We start from the raw sequence: 16,212 nt of genomic DNA, 5'->3' as shown, positions 1-16,212 counted from the left end.
CATGGGGGCGGGGGTGTGCATGTGCGTCTGTATGTGCGTGTAGGGCTGCAAATGAGTAACAGCCAGGCTGAACTTCAGGGTCACTCTCATAAGGACAAGAGCGACCAGGGATTACACCAGAGACCAAATATTCCGCAGAGCAGAGGCTTCGTAGAAAGGAGCAGAGTCAACACATTTTCCGCTTAGTTTAAGATGCAAGCATGGGCACGATGTCAGCACAAAAACAGTGAAGGCACAGGACAGGAGGCTACATGTGTAGTGTGTATCGTGGGGTCGAACCATTTCAGCCACAGCAGGAACGAGGCTGAGGAAGAATGCTGCTGTCACAGCCAAACACAACGGACAATTTCACAGACTAGAAAAAAGGGCTTCTTTAAATTAAGAAAATCCACAAAATTATTAATCCACTAGTGAATGAAACAAATAAACAGTGCTGTAATTAGAACACACTACAACCCTTTAGGCAAGCACAGTCCAGATGGAGTATGATGATTCAGTTGAGGAACAAAACACGCCAGGTGACGTCACTGCTCAGTCAATATGGGAGTGAGCTTCATTTTACTTGCTAATATATATATATAAACTGTGACATTCATACCAGTTAATGAAAGCTTAGCATGCATGTGGGAATCTCCAACACAAGAATCAGGTGCTAACCATTGCAATCACAATCTTCAAAGAAACCTAATTTGAGGCAAATGTATCTAGTCAGGTAACCCGACAGACAAAACAAGGGGAAAGAAAACAAGGGGAGAGAGATACAGGAAAAGACATGCAGGTCCCAGCCAGACTCAAACTGAGAACTTTCGATTTTGCAGTTCATGGGTGGTGCTCACTGTAAGCATTTTGGTTTTAGTAACTGTACTATAAGTACTCTGAGAAAATGAAAACCCTATTTTACCCTAAATTAAAAACTAAATTATTGACCAACCCCAAGCTCAAGACCAGTGTTGTTGGTGTGATGACACATGAGCCACTGGAATCCCACTGAAACTGCTTCAGCAGGACAGAGCATGAAAACAACCACCATTTTTAAGATTGACAGGAAAAAAACTGAAACTAACAGTGCAAGATGAGATCCAGTTTGCTTAGAATAAATAACCTTCACGTCACCTGACCTGACCACTGAATGAGAGCAACATCTAAGTTTAACCATGTCCGACGTCTACACCTTTTACATCAGCAGAGAGGTTTCCCCTTATACTGAATGAAAGAAGAAATCATCTCACACCATACAAGTCTGCCAAGCTCCAGTGAACTGCGGGACAGTGCAACCATGAACACACACACAAATACATGTGAACAAACACACACACACACGCACACCCACACACACGCACGCCTCCATGACGACAGGAGCCCGTCCCTGATTAAGATTTAATTACTCTGCAGAGGCGCTGAATAATGCATCTTTAGTCAAAGTGCGTGAAGGAGTTGTATTTTTAGACATGTAAACTTAGGAAGATGCTTTAAAGGAGACATATGTGCATGAGAGAGAGTGTCAGTCAGAGCTCGTACGACTGAAAGAAAATACTCCCTTCAGCTACACAATGTACAAACATGCTGCTCCCAACAATGTGACCTTCAACTCATCTACTAATGACTAATCTAAAACTACCAGAAGGGCAAGCAACTACATGTAGTAAAACAAGAAAATCAAGACCGTGCAGTCCCCCAAAAACAAAGATACACTTCTCTCTATAAGTTGCATCCGACACAACTGGCAATTATTCTCTTATCCAAATTTATCAACTGGTTCTACCACCTTAAAATTCCTCCTTCATTTGACAGTTAATAGCCAAAAAATATGTCGCAAAATAGCGTAAGTCAAGGGGACATCTTCAAATTGCTCATTTTGTCCAAAGATAATCATTTTAATATGCTATAAAAGACCTTTTAAAGAAGCTGCAAACAGAGACTGTGTAGTGTTTCTACTTGATAAAGTATCTTTTCTGTCTTTTCCCTCAATTAATTTACTAATTATTTCACCTATAACACCATTGTTTGTGGAAGTTTTATTAGATCAACACCACAGACGGACAGACAGATGAAATGTGACCTCCCTCATTTTCAACAAAAGCATATATCTACAGGGTAAAACATAGAGTATAAAACATAATGCTGAATGACATGACTGAAAACAAGAGCAGAGACTCTATTCTATTTTTAAAATCAAGCAAATTAAAGTTGAACCCCCATTCACCGACAGTCCTGCTCCAGCCTCCAGTGTAAGCCAGACATGCTAATAATGAAATGGCCTAACAGACTACTAACACAATAAACCATGCCTGACTGGACATCCTGGCATGGCAGCATAATTAAATAAGACAAGCACATAAACAGTGTGGAAGCTCGGACATACTAGAATGCTGAAACAGTTCGTTAAGTCCTCGCTGTCAGAACAAGACTGTTTCCTGTTGTTGTTTCCTGTGAGGGGAGCTGCATTCACTTCCCCGCCAATCAGCTGGAAATTCCTCACAGTGATTAGTGTCGTTTGACATTCATCTTTTGGTTATGTAATACACATACATTCACTAAATTTAGCATCTGGTTTAGCTGAGTAAGATTCCTCTGTTTTAGGATGTTTCCCTTCAAGAATAGTTTTTCTGGTTTCTTGTTTCCTTTGATTTCTTATCATTATTTCCTGAGGTCCACTTCCTGCATGATGATAGTGCAGATCTTCCAGGTTTTGGCAGGAGATCCTTTTTCACAATATACATTTTAATGTATCACAGCAAGAAAATGACAGATACAATATGCTTAGTAAGGGCAAACAGCATTTAAGTGCACAGGAGCTGCAACAATCAGCGGGCAGTCAATTAGTCGAATGACAGAAAATGAATCTGCAACTATTTTGATAATTGAATAACTGTCTTGAGTAACTTTTGGGCAAAAATACCAAAAATTTCCTGGTTCCAAGTTCTCAGATGTTGAGGATTTTTCACACATGATGCTTAACTCTTCTCTTTCAGTTTTAGACTATTAGTTGGACAAAACAGAACATTTGAAGACGTCTGGCATTTTACAGAAAAAATGATTAATCAATTAATCGAGAACAATCAGGAGATCAATCATTGATGAAAATAATCCATTAGTTGCAGGCCTAAAGTGCAGCATTTCCAGGATTCTGGTAGTGTCTATGCTGCCTAGAGACCACCTGTGTTTTTGTTTTGCTATGACAAGTCAAAACTTGTCATAAAAAACAACAAAAAAACTGGCTCAATGTGTATGAAGCTATTTAATAGTAAAACATTGGTTTTAAGTCCATCTAAATTTTGAGAATGACATCGGATTTCGTCTTCAAATTATAAATGTCTTGCATAAATGTTGCTAAGTGCTCAGTCCTGGCCTCAGCTCCTGAAGTATTTAAGAGAGCTCACGAGGTACCCAGTTAGGCGTCACCAGCTGATGTCTGCATTACACAGATGGAGACAGAAACCACACACTCACCGACAACACAAGATGTTTTGGAAATATACGATGATATAAACCACAACAAACAAGCCGACATAGAGTAGAGAATTAGGGCTGCAATTCATGAATATTTTACTTATCGTTTAATTACTCAATTAATTGTTTGGTCTATTAAATGTCGATAGTGAAAAATGACAATCACAACTTCCCAGAGTCCAATGTGACATCTTCAAATGTCTTGTTTTATCTGAAAAACAGTCCAAAACTCAAAGATGTTTAGTTAACTGTGATAGATGACAAAGAAAAGCAGCAAAATCTCACATTTGTGAAGCTTATGATTAACTGAGTTTAACTGATTTTAAAAACTAATCGTTGCAGCTATGTGAATACAATCAAATCCTGAAATGTTTCTTGCTAATATAAATTCCTAATGTAAACCATATTTATGCAAATTATAAAATTTGCAAAAGTTATTATAATGGAAAACAAAGCTTAGTCTCAATATATAAAATGATGAAAGTGCTGTGGCATTGATCCTGCCTTTGAAGAAAGATGTTTCATTTTGAGAAACATCTCTGCATTCTCTGTTCTGGAGAAACAATTAAAGATGTATTCAAGAAGTGAAATGATTCGTCAATCACCAGAAAAAGAACGGGCAACAATTTCAATAATTGATTAAATAAAAAGTCCAAAACATTTGTGATGTAGCTTCTCAAATATGAGGATGTGCTGCTTTTCTTCGTTTTAAATGAAACTAAACTGAATTTCTTTGGGTTTTGGACAGTTTGTTGAGACAAGTCATGTAATGACATTCTGGGAAACTGTGAGGGTCCATTTTCAAGATTTCCTGACAGTTTATAAACCAACGAAAATTCCACTAATCGAAAACAATTAATAGATGACCTGAAAATGAAAGTGAAAATTGTTATTACTTAGTTAGTTTACATAGTTACAGTCCTAATGCCTTTTGTTTATACAAACTGCATATATGTGACTTTCTATTGTAAACAAGTTAAAACGATGTGGTCGCATACTGATCCCAAGGTCAGGAAATAACCTTCATGTTCACTACACAACATAATTTTGGAAAGAACACCCTCAGTTGATCAGTTCAGTTGCAACTGAAGATCTAACCTAACATATTCAGGCTTCAGTCTCTCAGATAACATGTCTAATGTTGCCAACATAGGTTGGTTATTAGTTTCATGGTTACATACATCTTATCATAAGCTTATTTGTTGTGCACTTTAATACATTGAAGCATAAATGTTACAGTGAGTGATGAGAAGGATTAATCATGACAAGCTGTGCATTAAATCATGATGAATGGTGTGATGAAGCCCTGACGCATATTTGGAGGCCTGTTATTGGCTGATTTGCAGAGGGAGGGTATTTGACATCACCATACTCATTATTTTACAACACTTTCATTTGTCATTTAAGTCTGCACTTGAGAGTGATTCTTACACTTTACTGAGGACTTTAGTGTCTTTATTGAAAGTCCTGTGGTTCTTCTTCTAAGAATTGTTTCATTAAAGTTTTATGCATACTGTCTTCAGCCAGTGGTATATGAAAGGAGGTAGCAATAAGTTATTTTTCTTAGTGCATTGTAATACACATCTGCTTACAGGTAGACAGTTTTGACAATGGTACATTGAAATAGAGCAGCAAAAAAATGATCGAAATAATCGATTATTTATTTAGTCTATAAAATGTTAAAAAAGAATGAAATGCCATTTATAATTTCTACAAGCCCACTGTGATGTCATTTTTTGTAGGACATTCAATTTATTCTCAAATATGACAAAGAAAATAAGCAAATCATCAAATCTGAGAAGCTGAAACTAGACAACTTTTGGCATTTTTGCTTGAGAAATTACAAAATGATTAATTGATTATTAAAATAGTTGCAGATTAATGTTCTGATCACCTAATCAACTATACATTCAAATAGAACTGGAGCAATTTGCTGATGAATTGAAATGTCTGTCAACAAAAAAATTAATCAGCAGCTATTTTGATTTTCATAATCAGTTTATCATTTCAATCATATTTTAATGCCAAATAACTTATGATTTCTTCATTGAAGCTGTAGTCCAAAACTAATATACTCAGTTTACTACCAGTTGATTAATTGATTAGTCAATTGAAAGTACATCTATCAGCAACTATTTTGATTAACAACTAATTATTTCAGTTCTTTTTCAAGCAAAAAAGCCAATTATTCTCTGGTGTAAACTACTCAAATGTAAGGATTCCATGCTGTTCTTTGTCATATGAGGCACTTCAATTAAAAACCTTGAGTTTATGGGTGGTGGATTGGAAAAAACACACAAACTGAGGACATCACTATGGGCACTGAGAAACTGTTAATGCCATTTTTTCTTTATTCTTTGACTCTGGGTTGAATAAAACACAGAACTTGAACATGTCGCCTTGGGCACTTGAGACTGCTTTCTGACATTTTCTAGATGACTGAGGATTTGTTACTTAGTGAAAACTTCTTTGTGAAAGTGATCATGGCTGTAAACTTATAAATAGTTCTTCAAGAACTAAAGGCTCTGCACCAAGTTTCTGGACTGTTCCTTTTTTCCTGGTGCTACAAACTTCCCATGGCTACAAGCTCACATCCTGAGAAAACTGTGGTTTTAGATCCATACATAACACGGCCATGCTCCAGACGCCGTCTGTACAGGGTGAGCACAGGAAACCTCAAATGATCACTTCCTCTCTTTAAGAATGGACTGACATCACTTTTTAACAACATGATCGCATGACTGAGTGACACATCTTTATGTAATGTTGAACGCCCTGACTGGGAGTGCACCGGGAGTTCTCCTCCCTCCTCCAGTAAGTTTTTTTTATTGCAGTTCCCAAGATCTGTGAGAGATAAAAGATGTGAAAGAAACACATATAAAAGAAAAACATGCCACAGGTTTGTATCCTCCAAAAGGTCACACTTCCTCAGAATTTCTGAAAAGATAATTTCTTTGACAGGAGAGGTTGGAGAGGTAAATCCATTGAGGTTTGAAGAAGGAAAGGTAAAGAAGAGAGTAGCTGTCCTCTTACAAAGAGCTGCTCTGCTTCACAGCAAGTGTCAAAAGCTATTATGAGCTTCCTTTCTCCTTTATGTTTTGATCTACATTTAACCACCAGAAGACATAAAAAGAGACAGACCGCCAGGCTGCCATCAGGGAGAGACTTGTAATACTTTCTGAAAGCATACAGTAACCTACATCTGGGGAGTTTCTGCACACATGAGAGCTTGTCTTTGCATGGAAGCCTGTGGGATCAGTCTACTCAATCAACCCCCCGGGGTTTCAGTACCACTTGAAGATGGAATGGGATATCATCTTCTCTTGGTATAGGTAAAAATCTTTCATGGATCATTGATAATCAGCCAGCCCAGACTGGAGAGATGCCAAACAGGACCAGACAAGATAATAATCGGTGTTACAAAGCAAAAACTTTTCTGGTAATGTGAATGTTAAACAGATTTTTTTTTTTTTTTTTTTTTTTTGGGGGGGGGGGGGGGGGGGGGGGGGGGGGGGGGTTAATATATATAGGGCTGTGAGTGAAAAAAACACCATCCCACTTTGCAATCCAAAGGTGACATCATCAAATGTTGTAATTTGTCTGACCTTGATATTTAGTTTACTTTGATAAATGACAAAGATCAGGAGCAACTCCTGCCATTTGAGAACCTGGAAATGTGTAGAGTTTAGTGCATGAAGCAGACCTAAAATGATTGATGAATGACTGAATATTTTTCTGGCGATCGACTACTCGATTAATCAACTAATCGCTTCAGCTCCATTTTAATATTGTCTGATCTGGCCATCCCTTCAGCAACAAATTCATTTTTAATTTCTCACTGATGATGACTATCCAACTTGGCACTGGGATGGGCCCCACTTCTTTTTTAAATCCACCTCCAGAGCTTAACTTAGGCCTGCACACCCAAATGATGAGGCATATGCAAAAGACCTGGCACCAACAATCCTCACCAAACTAACTCTAAAGAGCAGATAGATGACCATTAGCTTGGATTATGCAACCGTAAGTGGCACTGTGGCTGCTGCCTACAGGCCAAACACAGCCTCAGATGGTAAATATTATTCACAGGTAGACTAGGTAAGCACATTGTGAAAACTACTGTGTTATTAAATGCAGTAGGTTAAATAAATCGGAACAGCTGCAGAAACCTCTACAGTTGAGATTTTGTTTGCACCAGAACTTGGATAGTTGTATTAGCAGGGCTGCTAGCTGAATTTAACGTCCACACCAGATCAGCAAAAGGCCAAGAGTAAGTTTTTTAAACATTTATCACCAAGTCGACTGAACGATGTGGTGAAAATTTTAAAAAATATACTCCACTTAGTACCACTGGACAGCAGCAGGCTGTATCAGGGGAATGGAGTAGCTAGTGTTAGCCCCAACGGTTCAGCGGGCAGTCGTGCGCCGAGTGACGGCAGCGACTTGCTGCTCTGACGGACAGTCACACCGTCACTGACTCGGTGGGCTTTGTGGCCAACGGGCAGTTTTAACGGTTAAGAGGAATTTCGAAAAGCATTCCTCCTCGGGTGACTCGATCCATTTCTCATAGTCACTGAAAGTAATTTCTGCTAGCGTTTTAGTGGCTGTTTAGTTACAGCTTGTATTGCCAAGGAGAGCGTTAACGTGTTGTGTAATTGACGTAAAATATAGTATTACCGTGACACCACCTTCGCGGTATTCCTCACCGTTTAGCTAGCGAAACACACCGTAAAAATACCACAACAGCCATTCACAATGACTTAAGCTGAGTCAATGCCTGCCGTTTGTAACGCCAGAGCCGCAACAGAGCTGTGAAATATCATGAAAACAAATTCAGTTACTCACTGGAGGAATCCTCATCTTTACGTACAGTCCCGCGGAGCCCCTCCGTTAGTATCCGTCATACCTAATCGCCTTTGAAAGCTATTTTTGAGTATCCTTGTGTAGACCCACCGCTGCCCGCCCCACTCAAACAGCATAAGTCGGAAAGTACAGCCTATAGTCTACCGTAGTTGTGCGACAGCGCTCAAGTATCCCTCCCCTAAGGTTTAATACTGGGAAAAATATGGAGTAACGTCAAGATAGCCACAATTTACATCTATAACTTCCGGTTGTAGATTTCAAAATAAAAAAAAATGGGAGCTGGAGTGTGTACACAAGTAAAAAAGCACACAAAGACTTCCCCACCCATGTCAATTAGACATTTCCTTTTTTTTTAGTTTAAATTATCAAATATGAGCACAAAGGGGGAAGTGCATGTTTGTCCTATGCCTTCTCCAATGTACAATGGTCCTTTGGTGTCCGTCATGATTGGATCCTTTCACCAACAATGTGCCAATCAACTTATTACCAACAGATGTGACAAGCTTCCAACCTGTAATCAGAGGCGTCCTCAGGTTTGCCCTTCCCAACATTAAACCCCATGCATTTAACAACCAAAAGCACATCCATACATACATTCACAGAACTATGTACAGATTATACAAGTGAACAATTAATAGTGCGTCATATGGGCAATTCCATAAAAATAATTTCTGTTTGAAAATCATTTTGGAAAATAACGTGTATTCCATTAGATAATTCATCACACAACAGGTTAATTAGATCATCACAACACTGTATATGTTCAATCATTGTTGCATTACAAAATAAGATATCAAATGATGTTGTCAAACGGTAGCTAACTGCCCTCAAAACAGAGCAATGCATTTTTTTTGCAGATTATACAAATAGCAACAACAAAAAACACTGGAATTTATGCAAAAGTCAGTATTTAAAATGACACAGAGTACAAATTACCTTTGAAAACTTTCACAGTATGTTTTGAATATTCTGTAATACTGTAAATATAGCTGATTTCACACTACAGTAAATCCGACATTCATAAAAATTATAGTTGAGATTGTACTGCATCAGTTTGTGTTTAAAGGTAAGAATTTATCATATTGGTTATTTGCAATAACAGATTTGCACATTGTGAGAACTGGACCAAAGCCTTCACAAACTACTGTAATGAAAACTGTTTATGAGCTTTTATTTTCAAGGTAACAACATAGTTTCCTGTTTTGATCCAGCTGTTATTGTCTAACTTGATGCACTTAAAACGGTTCGGCTCCATCCAGTTCCTGCACTGTGCTCCAGCCGCAGCAGCAGCAGAAGCAACAGCAGCAGGGACATTTTGGCTCAAACCGGGCTGCTGAAGGTGGTGTGTTCAGCCCCGGGGCGGGTCCGCAGCTCCGTCCCGCTCACGATACGACACCCTAGAGCCAAAATGGCACATTCATCCCCGGTAACCTTGTCAGACCTCTCCTGTTACTACAGGGAACGACAGCAGCGGCCCATTGATCAGGTGCACGATGCAGCAGTGGAGCGTCACAGATGATCAATGAAACGGGATGTGACAGTGTTGGCGGGGATGTAGTGATGTGTAAAAGCCACCCAAACTCAGTTAACCCCTCCTTATGTACAGACCTAATTCTAATTTTAACAGTATATTACTTTAGCTTTGCAAACTGATTCCAATATTGACAGTAATCTTCATTACCGATTTAGAATTACCCTAATAAAAAACTACAGTAATGTTGAAATGCCCGTTAAAGTTCCCAGAACCAAAAGTGATTTTGTAAAAATTAACATGACTAGGAGACAAAAAGCTGATCAAAGGTAAAATAAAAGCTGTCCATCACCTCTGTGAGGTTGTAACAGCTACATATGGCATTTTTACTTGATAAATGAAGGTAAAAAAATAATAATAAAAACTGAATTGATTCACAGTGGTGAAAGTAATTACTCAAGTAGTCAATTCTGTTTTTCCCATTTTCTGCTACTTCATGCTTTAACTCAGTCACATTTAAGAGTGAATGGAGCTTTATAATTGATCCATATGGCAGCTAAAGTTAGTTTGCCTTGAACGTTTAACAAACTAAAATTCAAGCATGGTTATAATTAAACTACCCAAGAGTATAAAAGTTAAAATGAATAGTAATATAGTAGTTAAAATTTGCTCCCTTTCAACTGGATACATCTTTAAAATGCTGCTACTTACGATAGTATTGATCAAATATTTTATATAGCACTGTGACACTGACAGTTAATAAGAAGCATATTTTGCTGATATTTCTTCAGTACTTTCAGTCAGCAGGACTTTAACTTGTATTGCAGTGATATTATATTGTTCTGTTTCGACTTTATTGTAAAAGGTCTCCCATAGATGTTGATTGACGTTTTATTATAATTAATTTAGCACTTGAGCAAATCCAAGTAGCAGACTATTTGAAAACATAATTTTGCGTGTTTGAATTGATAATCTATCTCCGGATTAGGGTGTTACGCAACAGCTCAGATATCTATGAATTCAAGGAAGTGTAAAGGAAGAGGCGCACCGAGTGGCTGAAATGTTTATTCTATTTATAAAATGAGCATCAATAAATACTTCACATGCAAAGGCCTCAACCACTAGTTCAGAACTGCTCATCAAAGCAGCAAAACACAATGCTGCTGCTTTTTAGCTCATTTGGATTCCCCTATGGTTTCCTTCCAGCAACCGAAACAAATCGAAAACTCAAATAATAAAGAGAAACATCAATAGACCAAAAATGTTTTATTAAATTCATTATCACCACTATATGTAAAATGAATTATTCATTCATTTAATTGTAATTTAATAAACAATCTCTTAAATACTAGCCATGTTTAACCATGTAGAAATCTTATTTCTAAAGTAGTTTGAGTCCTTTGGGTGCTGAGAGTCGTGCAGATCCCTTGTTTCTCGGCGTGTCCACAACATCACCGCCTACTGAAATCGAAACCTACTGTATCTGCATGTTGTTGCTGTTGTTGTTGTTGTTGTCGTCGTCGTGCTGTAGTGGCAGGCTGAACCAAAGTGGTTCACGTCTCCGGAGATGATGCATTGCACCTTTAACAACCGTTTCCTCACAAGAGGAAATGGACCTTTGTGAGTCCATAAGGAGGTAAAAAATACAACGGTTGACGGAGGAAAGAGAGGGATTCATCAGTTTGCTTCGTTCTTTGAGGCTTCATCAAAGTTCTCCACGAGATCTGTGAGACAGAAAACAACATAAGTACATCAGGATGTTGCTCTGGAAGCAGGCACCACATTATTTGATAAACATGACACTAACAATTTGTGAAAATTTGTGATTTAATTCTATATTGTAAAAAAAACTTCTTTTCTGAACAGTTTCCAGCTGAAGAGGTGAAGTAAAACCATTTGAAAAGTCCTTATATTCTCAGCCAACAAAAATGTAACACTACTCCAAATAGATGTAGAGTATCATTTTGGAAACAAATATATATTATATAACCTGTAGAGATGATATCTACAAAGGACTGTTTTACCATAAATCTGAAAAGCGTAATGAGCAACACTTTAAAGCAATAATTATCTCCATCTGTACCTGGTACATCGTCATCCTCCTCCTCTGCATTTTCCTCCTTCACTGCTTTCATGTCCATTGCTGAATATATGTAAAGAAAAATGAGTGAATTCAAAGTTGAGCTGCAAATTGGCAAAAATAAATTATTTGATAGTTACTGCAGACTTGTGTTAATGTGGATTCATTTTCCTGACCCCAAACTGTCCATTTCTTTCACACATCGTCTCAAGATGTCAATGATCTGTTGCTTACTCTGCTAAAACCTTCCAATGAAGCCTGGCTATTGAAACCGACACAGTTGCAAAAAACAAAAAGCTGCTGCTCTACAGGTTGATGGATGTGAGGTTCTTAAAATGCTCAGTAAAATGAAAATTTGAACATCTGCAATCAGAAAACAGCACGTGATATGAAATGGACCTGACTTTGGTTTGGACTCTTCACAATTTTACATAACATGATTATTTGTGTCGCCATGTGTAAAAGTGTCACAGAGTGTATTTACATTTACATGCAAACACTGAGGCCAACCACTCCAAACTGAGCCTAGGTGCTCAGTGTTCTGGACTTGGACTAGGGGAGACCAGCACCTTTATGAACAGTCAGTCTGACTCCAAATGCTCATAATCTTCTTTTGCCGTTTTCACTCTTTCATCACTCTCCTTGCTGTTCTCTTCAGTTCATCTCAACCGCTACAACCAGTTTCTCTGGTTCACGTTTACAGATTTAACCTCCACCGGTTCTGCAGTGGTTCTACACAAACAAAATGCTGCTGTACAAAGCTGTCACACAAATCTGCATGAGTACACCGACATGTGAAAGGCAACGTGGTTGACTGATTTAATACCTTAATCATGTTCATACCAGTCAAAGTGTCACAGAAAACAAACAATAAAGGCCTAGACTTATAGAATATATTATTCCTTCTGTTTTAATTAGTCAGTGTTTGAAGAGTGTCCTCATCGTTCAAATCTTATAAGTGAGATTTGACTGTACAAATATGTAGAATCCACATACACTCTCTCCTGTCACGCTCTTGGAAGTAGTTAAATTTATTTTCTCTGACATTTAGCTTTTTTTTTTCTTTTTTTTTTTTGTCTTTTTGAGTTCATCATCTGTCTCAGCTGAAAGTCTTTGATTGTTTGAGAGATTTTCTCTCAGGGTCATTTCTGTATTGAAGACACTGAAGACGCTGTGAACTTGTTTTCACTCGCCATGAATCTCAGCAGAACACGTTACACCAGCCCTCAGAAACCCCTGCAGGTGAAACGGACTAACAAAGCATTTTTAGGGCGGACTAAATCTGAGCGACTCACTACAAGAAACACTCAGCTCACAACGTTAAGGCTAAAAACAACCCACAATTCAACACTCTTTGTAGAAGATTGTGTTCCACTCGCACTCTCTCCATTCAAAAAGAACATCTGAACATGTCTCATCCTTGAATATAAGATGACCCCCAACTTTTTCAAACTTAATTTCCAAAAATAAAAAAATATTCAGGCAGATACCCTGACACTGCGATAGTGAGTATTTAAGCTTGAGTGTGTATGTATACTCACATTGCCGTGGGAACTGCTCGGCCAGCTTGCGCAGGCTGCTGAGGCTGTCGGCTCCCAGCTGGCTCAGGATGCCTGGCAGCATCTCCGTCAGCTGCTTGGTCTCAGCGTGGCCTGTGATGGCGAAGGTGTTGGCAGACAGAGACGCCTGCACTTTGGGGTTGTTAAAGTGGATCACCGTCCCATCATCCTTTATCATATTCACCTGAGAGGGGGAAAGAAAAAAAACATGTAGTCAGACATGGACCCAATAAGATCTGACACATGGTTCTGCAACATCAAGAGATGATGTCAGCAGTACTTTTTAACACCTAAGTTATTTACACACTCCCCCCCAAAAAAACCTGTAAGAGGTAAAAAGTGTCTCAAATTAGACCATAGTCGTAATTGCAACGAGTATCTTAACCATTTTTAATAATTCCCTGGAAAACTCAACAGGTAAACTGAGCCACAACATGAATGAAAGGAACAAAAGAAATTCTGTGTATCAAGATTTAAGATTTACTGACTTTTGTGTTTTGATTTATCTGAAACTCTGTGTGGCAACTTGTTGGATAAAAGCAATCTAAAAATAAACCAGATGATGACATGACTGGAGAGCGCTTTGGTTAGGCTCTCCCTGTCTTTTATCTTTCTTATGACATGACAATGATTAAAGATTCAGGACTCTCAGAGAGAGAGAGAAAAAAAAAAAAAACAATACAGCAATGATGTTAGTTTTCCTTTTAATCTTGTCGGAGATGCCTCACCTCTTCTATCCCTGCGATGTTGTTCACTGCCAGTTTCTTCAGCGAGCCCTGGAGTTTTTTGTCGTCAGCTGTTGCCGTTTTGTGAACAACCTTTTTCTTCCTGCGGGCTGTTCCCTAAGGAGAGAACAGGTGTGGATGCCAAAAAAGGATTAAAGGGCTGAATGAACCAAAATGTCAAACACAGTTTAATACCACTGGGTCAGACGTTTTTTTTTTTTTTTTTAAATCTATGTGGGACACTTCTTTTCCTTACATCTTGGGCATCATTTACTAATTTCTGGACTTTGGTGAAGCAGTTACAAACAGGAGCCCTGGTTTACACAACAAATCACTAAGGCCTGTAATGTGAATGAGCAGCTTTTCCTCTGTTTCTCAGAATGCTTCTAATGTCAGCAATTTGACTTAAGAAAGATTTTTATTAAAACAGTGACATCACATTAATCATAGATTCTGTACAAATGCTTCATTTGTCCAGTTTTTAAATGATTAATCACCATAAATTAAAAGCACCTACGTTAAAGCAGTGAAAAACAGTACAAAGCACGTGCGCCTGATGTACTAGTAAAGTAAATACAGTTGACAAGAAAGGGAACTGATTCCTCTGAAAAGTGCCAGCCACACTGTTTCGTTAGAGTATATAAAGTAAAATAAAAAAATAAAAAAAAGGCTTTATCGTCATGGCTACATGATTTGAACCAAGATTGTAAAGTTGAAGGAAAGAAAAGAAAACCTCAACCAGATGTTTAAACCAGGGATTTCATCGTTCAATAATAATACAAACAAAGATCTTGCACAACATAATTTCTCACGGATGAATGCCTAGGATAAAAAAGTCCTGACTGATAAGGTGACCGACAGTGTGTGGGATCTTCTTGTTACTTCTGGTAAACACAGATAAAGAGAAATGTATTTGAGAATGACAGCATGGTGCAATCAGGCAAAAAGCACAAGGCTTTTGTGACGGAAAAATAACAAATAACGCCACCTAGTGTGTGGCTGAAGACCTCACAATAAGTGGGAACAAAGCCACAGAGGCCACAGATGAAGGGGCCAATTCCCCCCGCCCCTACCCTATAAAGGGAATGCTGAGGTCAGGAGAAACAACCTGGCAGATGCTGGATACCATTACACTCCTTAGAATGACCAACAACTGAAGCAACAACAGGACAAAACTGAGTGTCCAGATTGATTGTTTTCCTATTATCCCAAAAGGGGTCCCCTGCCAAAAATTTGCAGCTGGGGGGCACAGCAGCAAATTTTTCCATTGCCCCACACCTCAAACTATTAGCACAAGTTAAATCAGTCATTCTTGGGAGTACACTTTACCTTTCCACCTATCCGGACTTGTGCCTGAAGTTTGGCGAGCTTCTCTTGATTCATAGTGTTCTGTTAGGAAATTAAAAAAGGGGGGATTTTGACATTGTTTTCACCATGTTTTTCACATTAGAGCAAATGACAAACAGATAATATAGGTTTCCACAGTTGATTTTAACGGAGCACATGCCAGTATTTGTTGTAATGCAATGAAGACATCACGAATTAAGCAATCAGAGCTACAATAATCCTCATTTCCTCACGTTAGCACTGCTGGTAGACGGCTGACAGATCAGCCGACAGTTATAAACGAGCTACACCGACACCATTGACCAACATAAACTAAAAATGATAAAGAATAGTATCTAGAGTCAGACTTTAAAATGACATTTAAGTTTAACATAAATGTAGCTGGTTAGGCTGCTAACTAGCTAGAATGCTAACTTAGCTAATATTAGCACGGTGGCTAACGGAACAAGATCAGCAAGGCTAAGCAAAAAGCCAACGTCAACTTCAAATCTAACGATGAAACAAATCGACTCAGATGTTTACCATAAGATTAAATTATTTTTGCTGTTATTATCGTTATTTTTGTTACCGTTGGTAAGGAATTCACTGACAGTCCGTTGAAATGTTCTTGCTGCTAATGAGCCTGAGGTAGCGCAGCTTAAACTCGCAGCAATAAAACACACTTCCGCTTCTATTTTTCACAATAAAACTGTAATTTTTATATATTCTTTAAACAAA

The 16,212-nt window shown here is 38.4% G+C and overlaps 1 protein-coding gene across 1 annotated transcript; it reads right to left on the bottom strand.

The window, feature by feature from the left end:
- Nucleotides 1-10,863: 10,863 nt before the first annotated feature.
- LOC111231023 (transcription factor BTF3 homolog 4-like) lies at nucleotides 10,864-16,144 on the bottom strand. The gene is made up of 6 exons (XM_022757966.1): nucleotides 16,064-16,144; nucleotides 15,478-15,537; nucleotides 14,152-14,265; nucleotides 13,406-13,607; nucleotides 11,868-11,927; nucleotides 10,864-11,508 (listed from the first exon to the last, which is right to left on the bottom strand). Exons 2-6 carry the CDS (start codon nucleotides 15,529-15,531, stop codon nucleotides 11,462-11,464), a joined length of 477 nt encoding a protein of 158 aa, XP_022613687.1. The 5' UTR covers nucleotides 15,532-15,537; nucleotides 16,064-16,144; the 3' UTR covers nucleotides 10,864-11,461.
- Between the last annotated feature and the right edge of the window lie 68 nt (nucleotides 16,145-16,212).

Source organism: Seriola dumerili, unplaced genomic scaffold (assembly GCF_002260705.1).
Source record: "Seriola dumerili isolate Sdu_G_001 unplaced genomic scaffold, Sdu_1.0 BDQW01000291.1, whole genome shotgun sequence".
Taxonomy (NCBI): Eukaryota; Metazoa; Chordata; class Actinopteri; order Carangiformes; family Carangidae; genus Seriola; species Seriola dumerili.
Note: the sequence above shows the minus strand (reverse complement) of the source record. Positions and strands in the feature narration are given on the sequence as shown.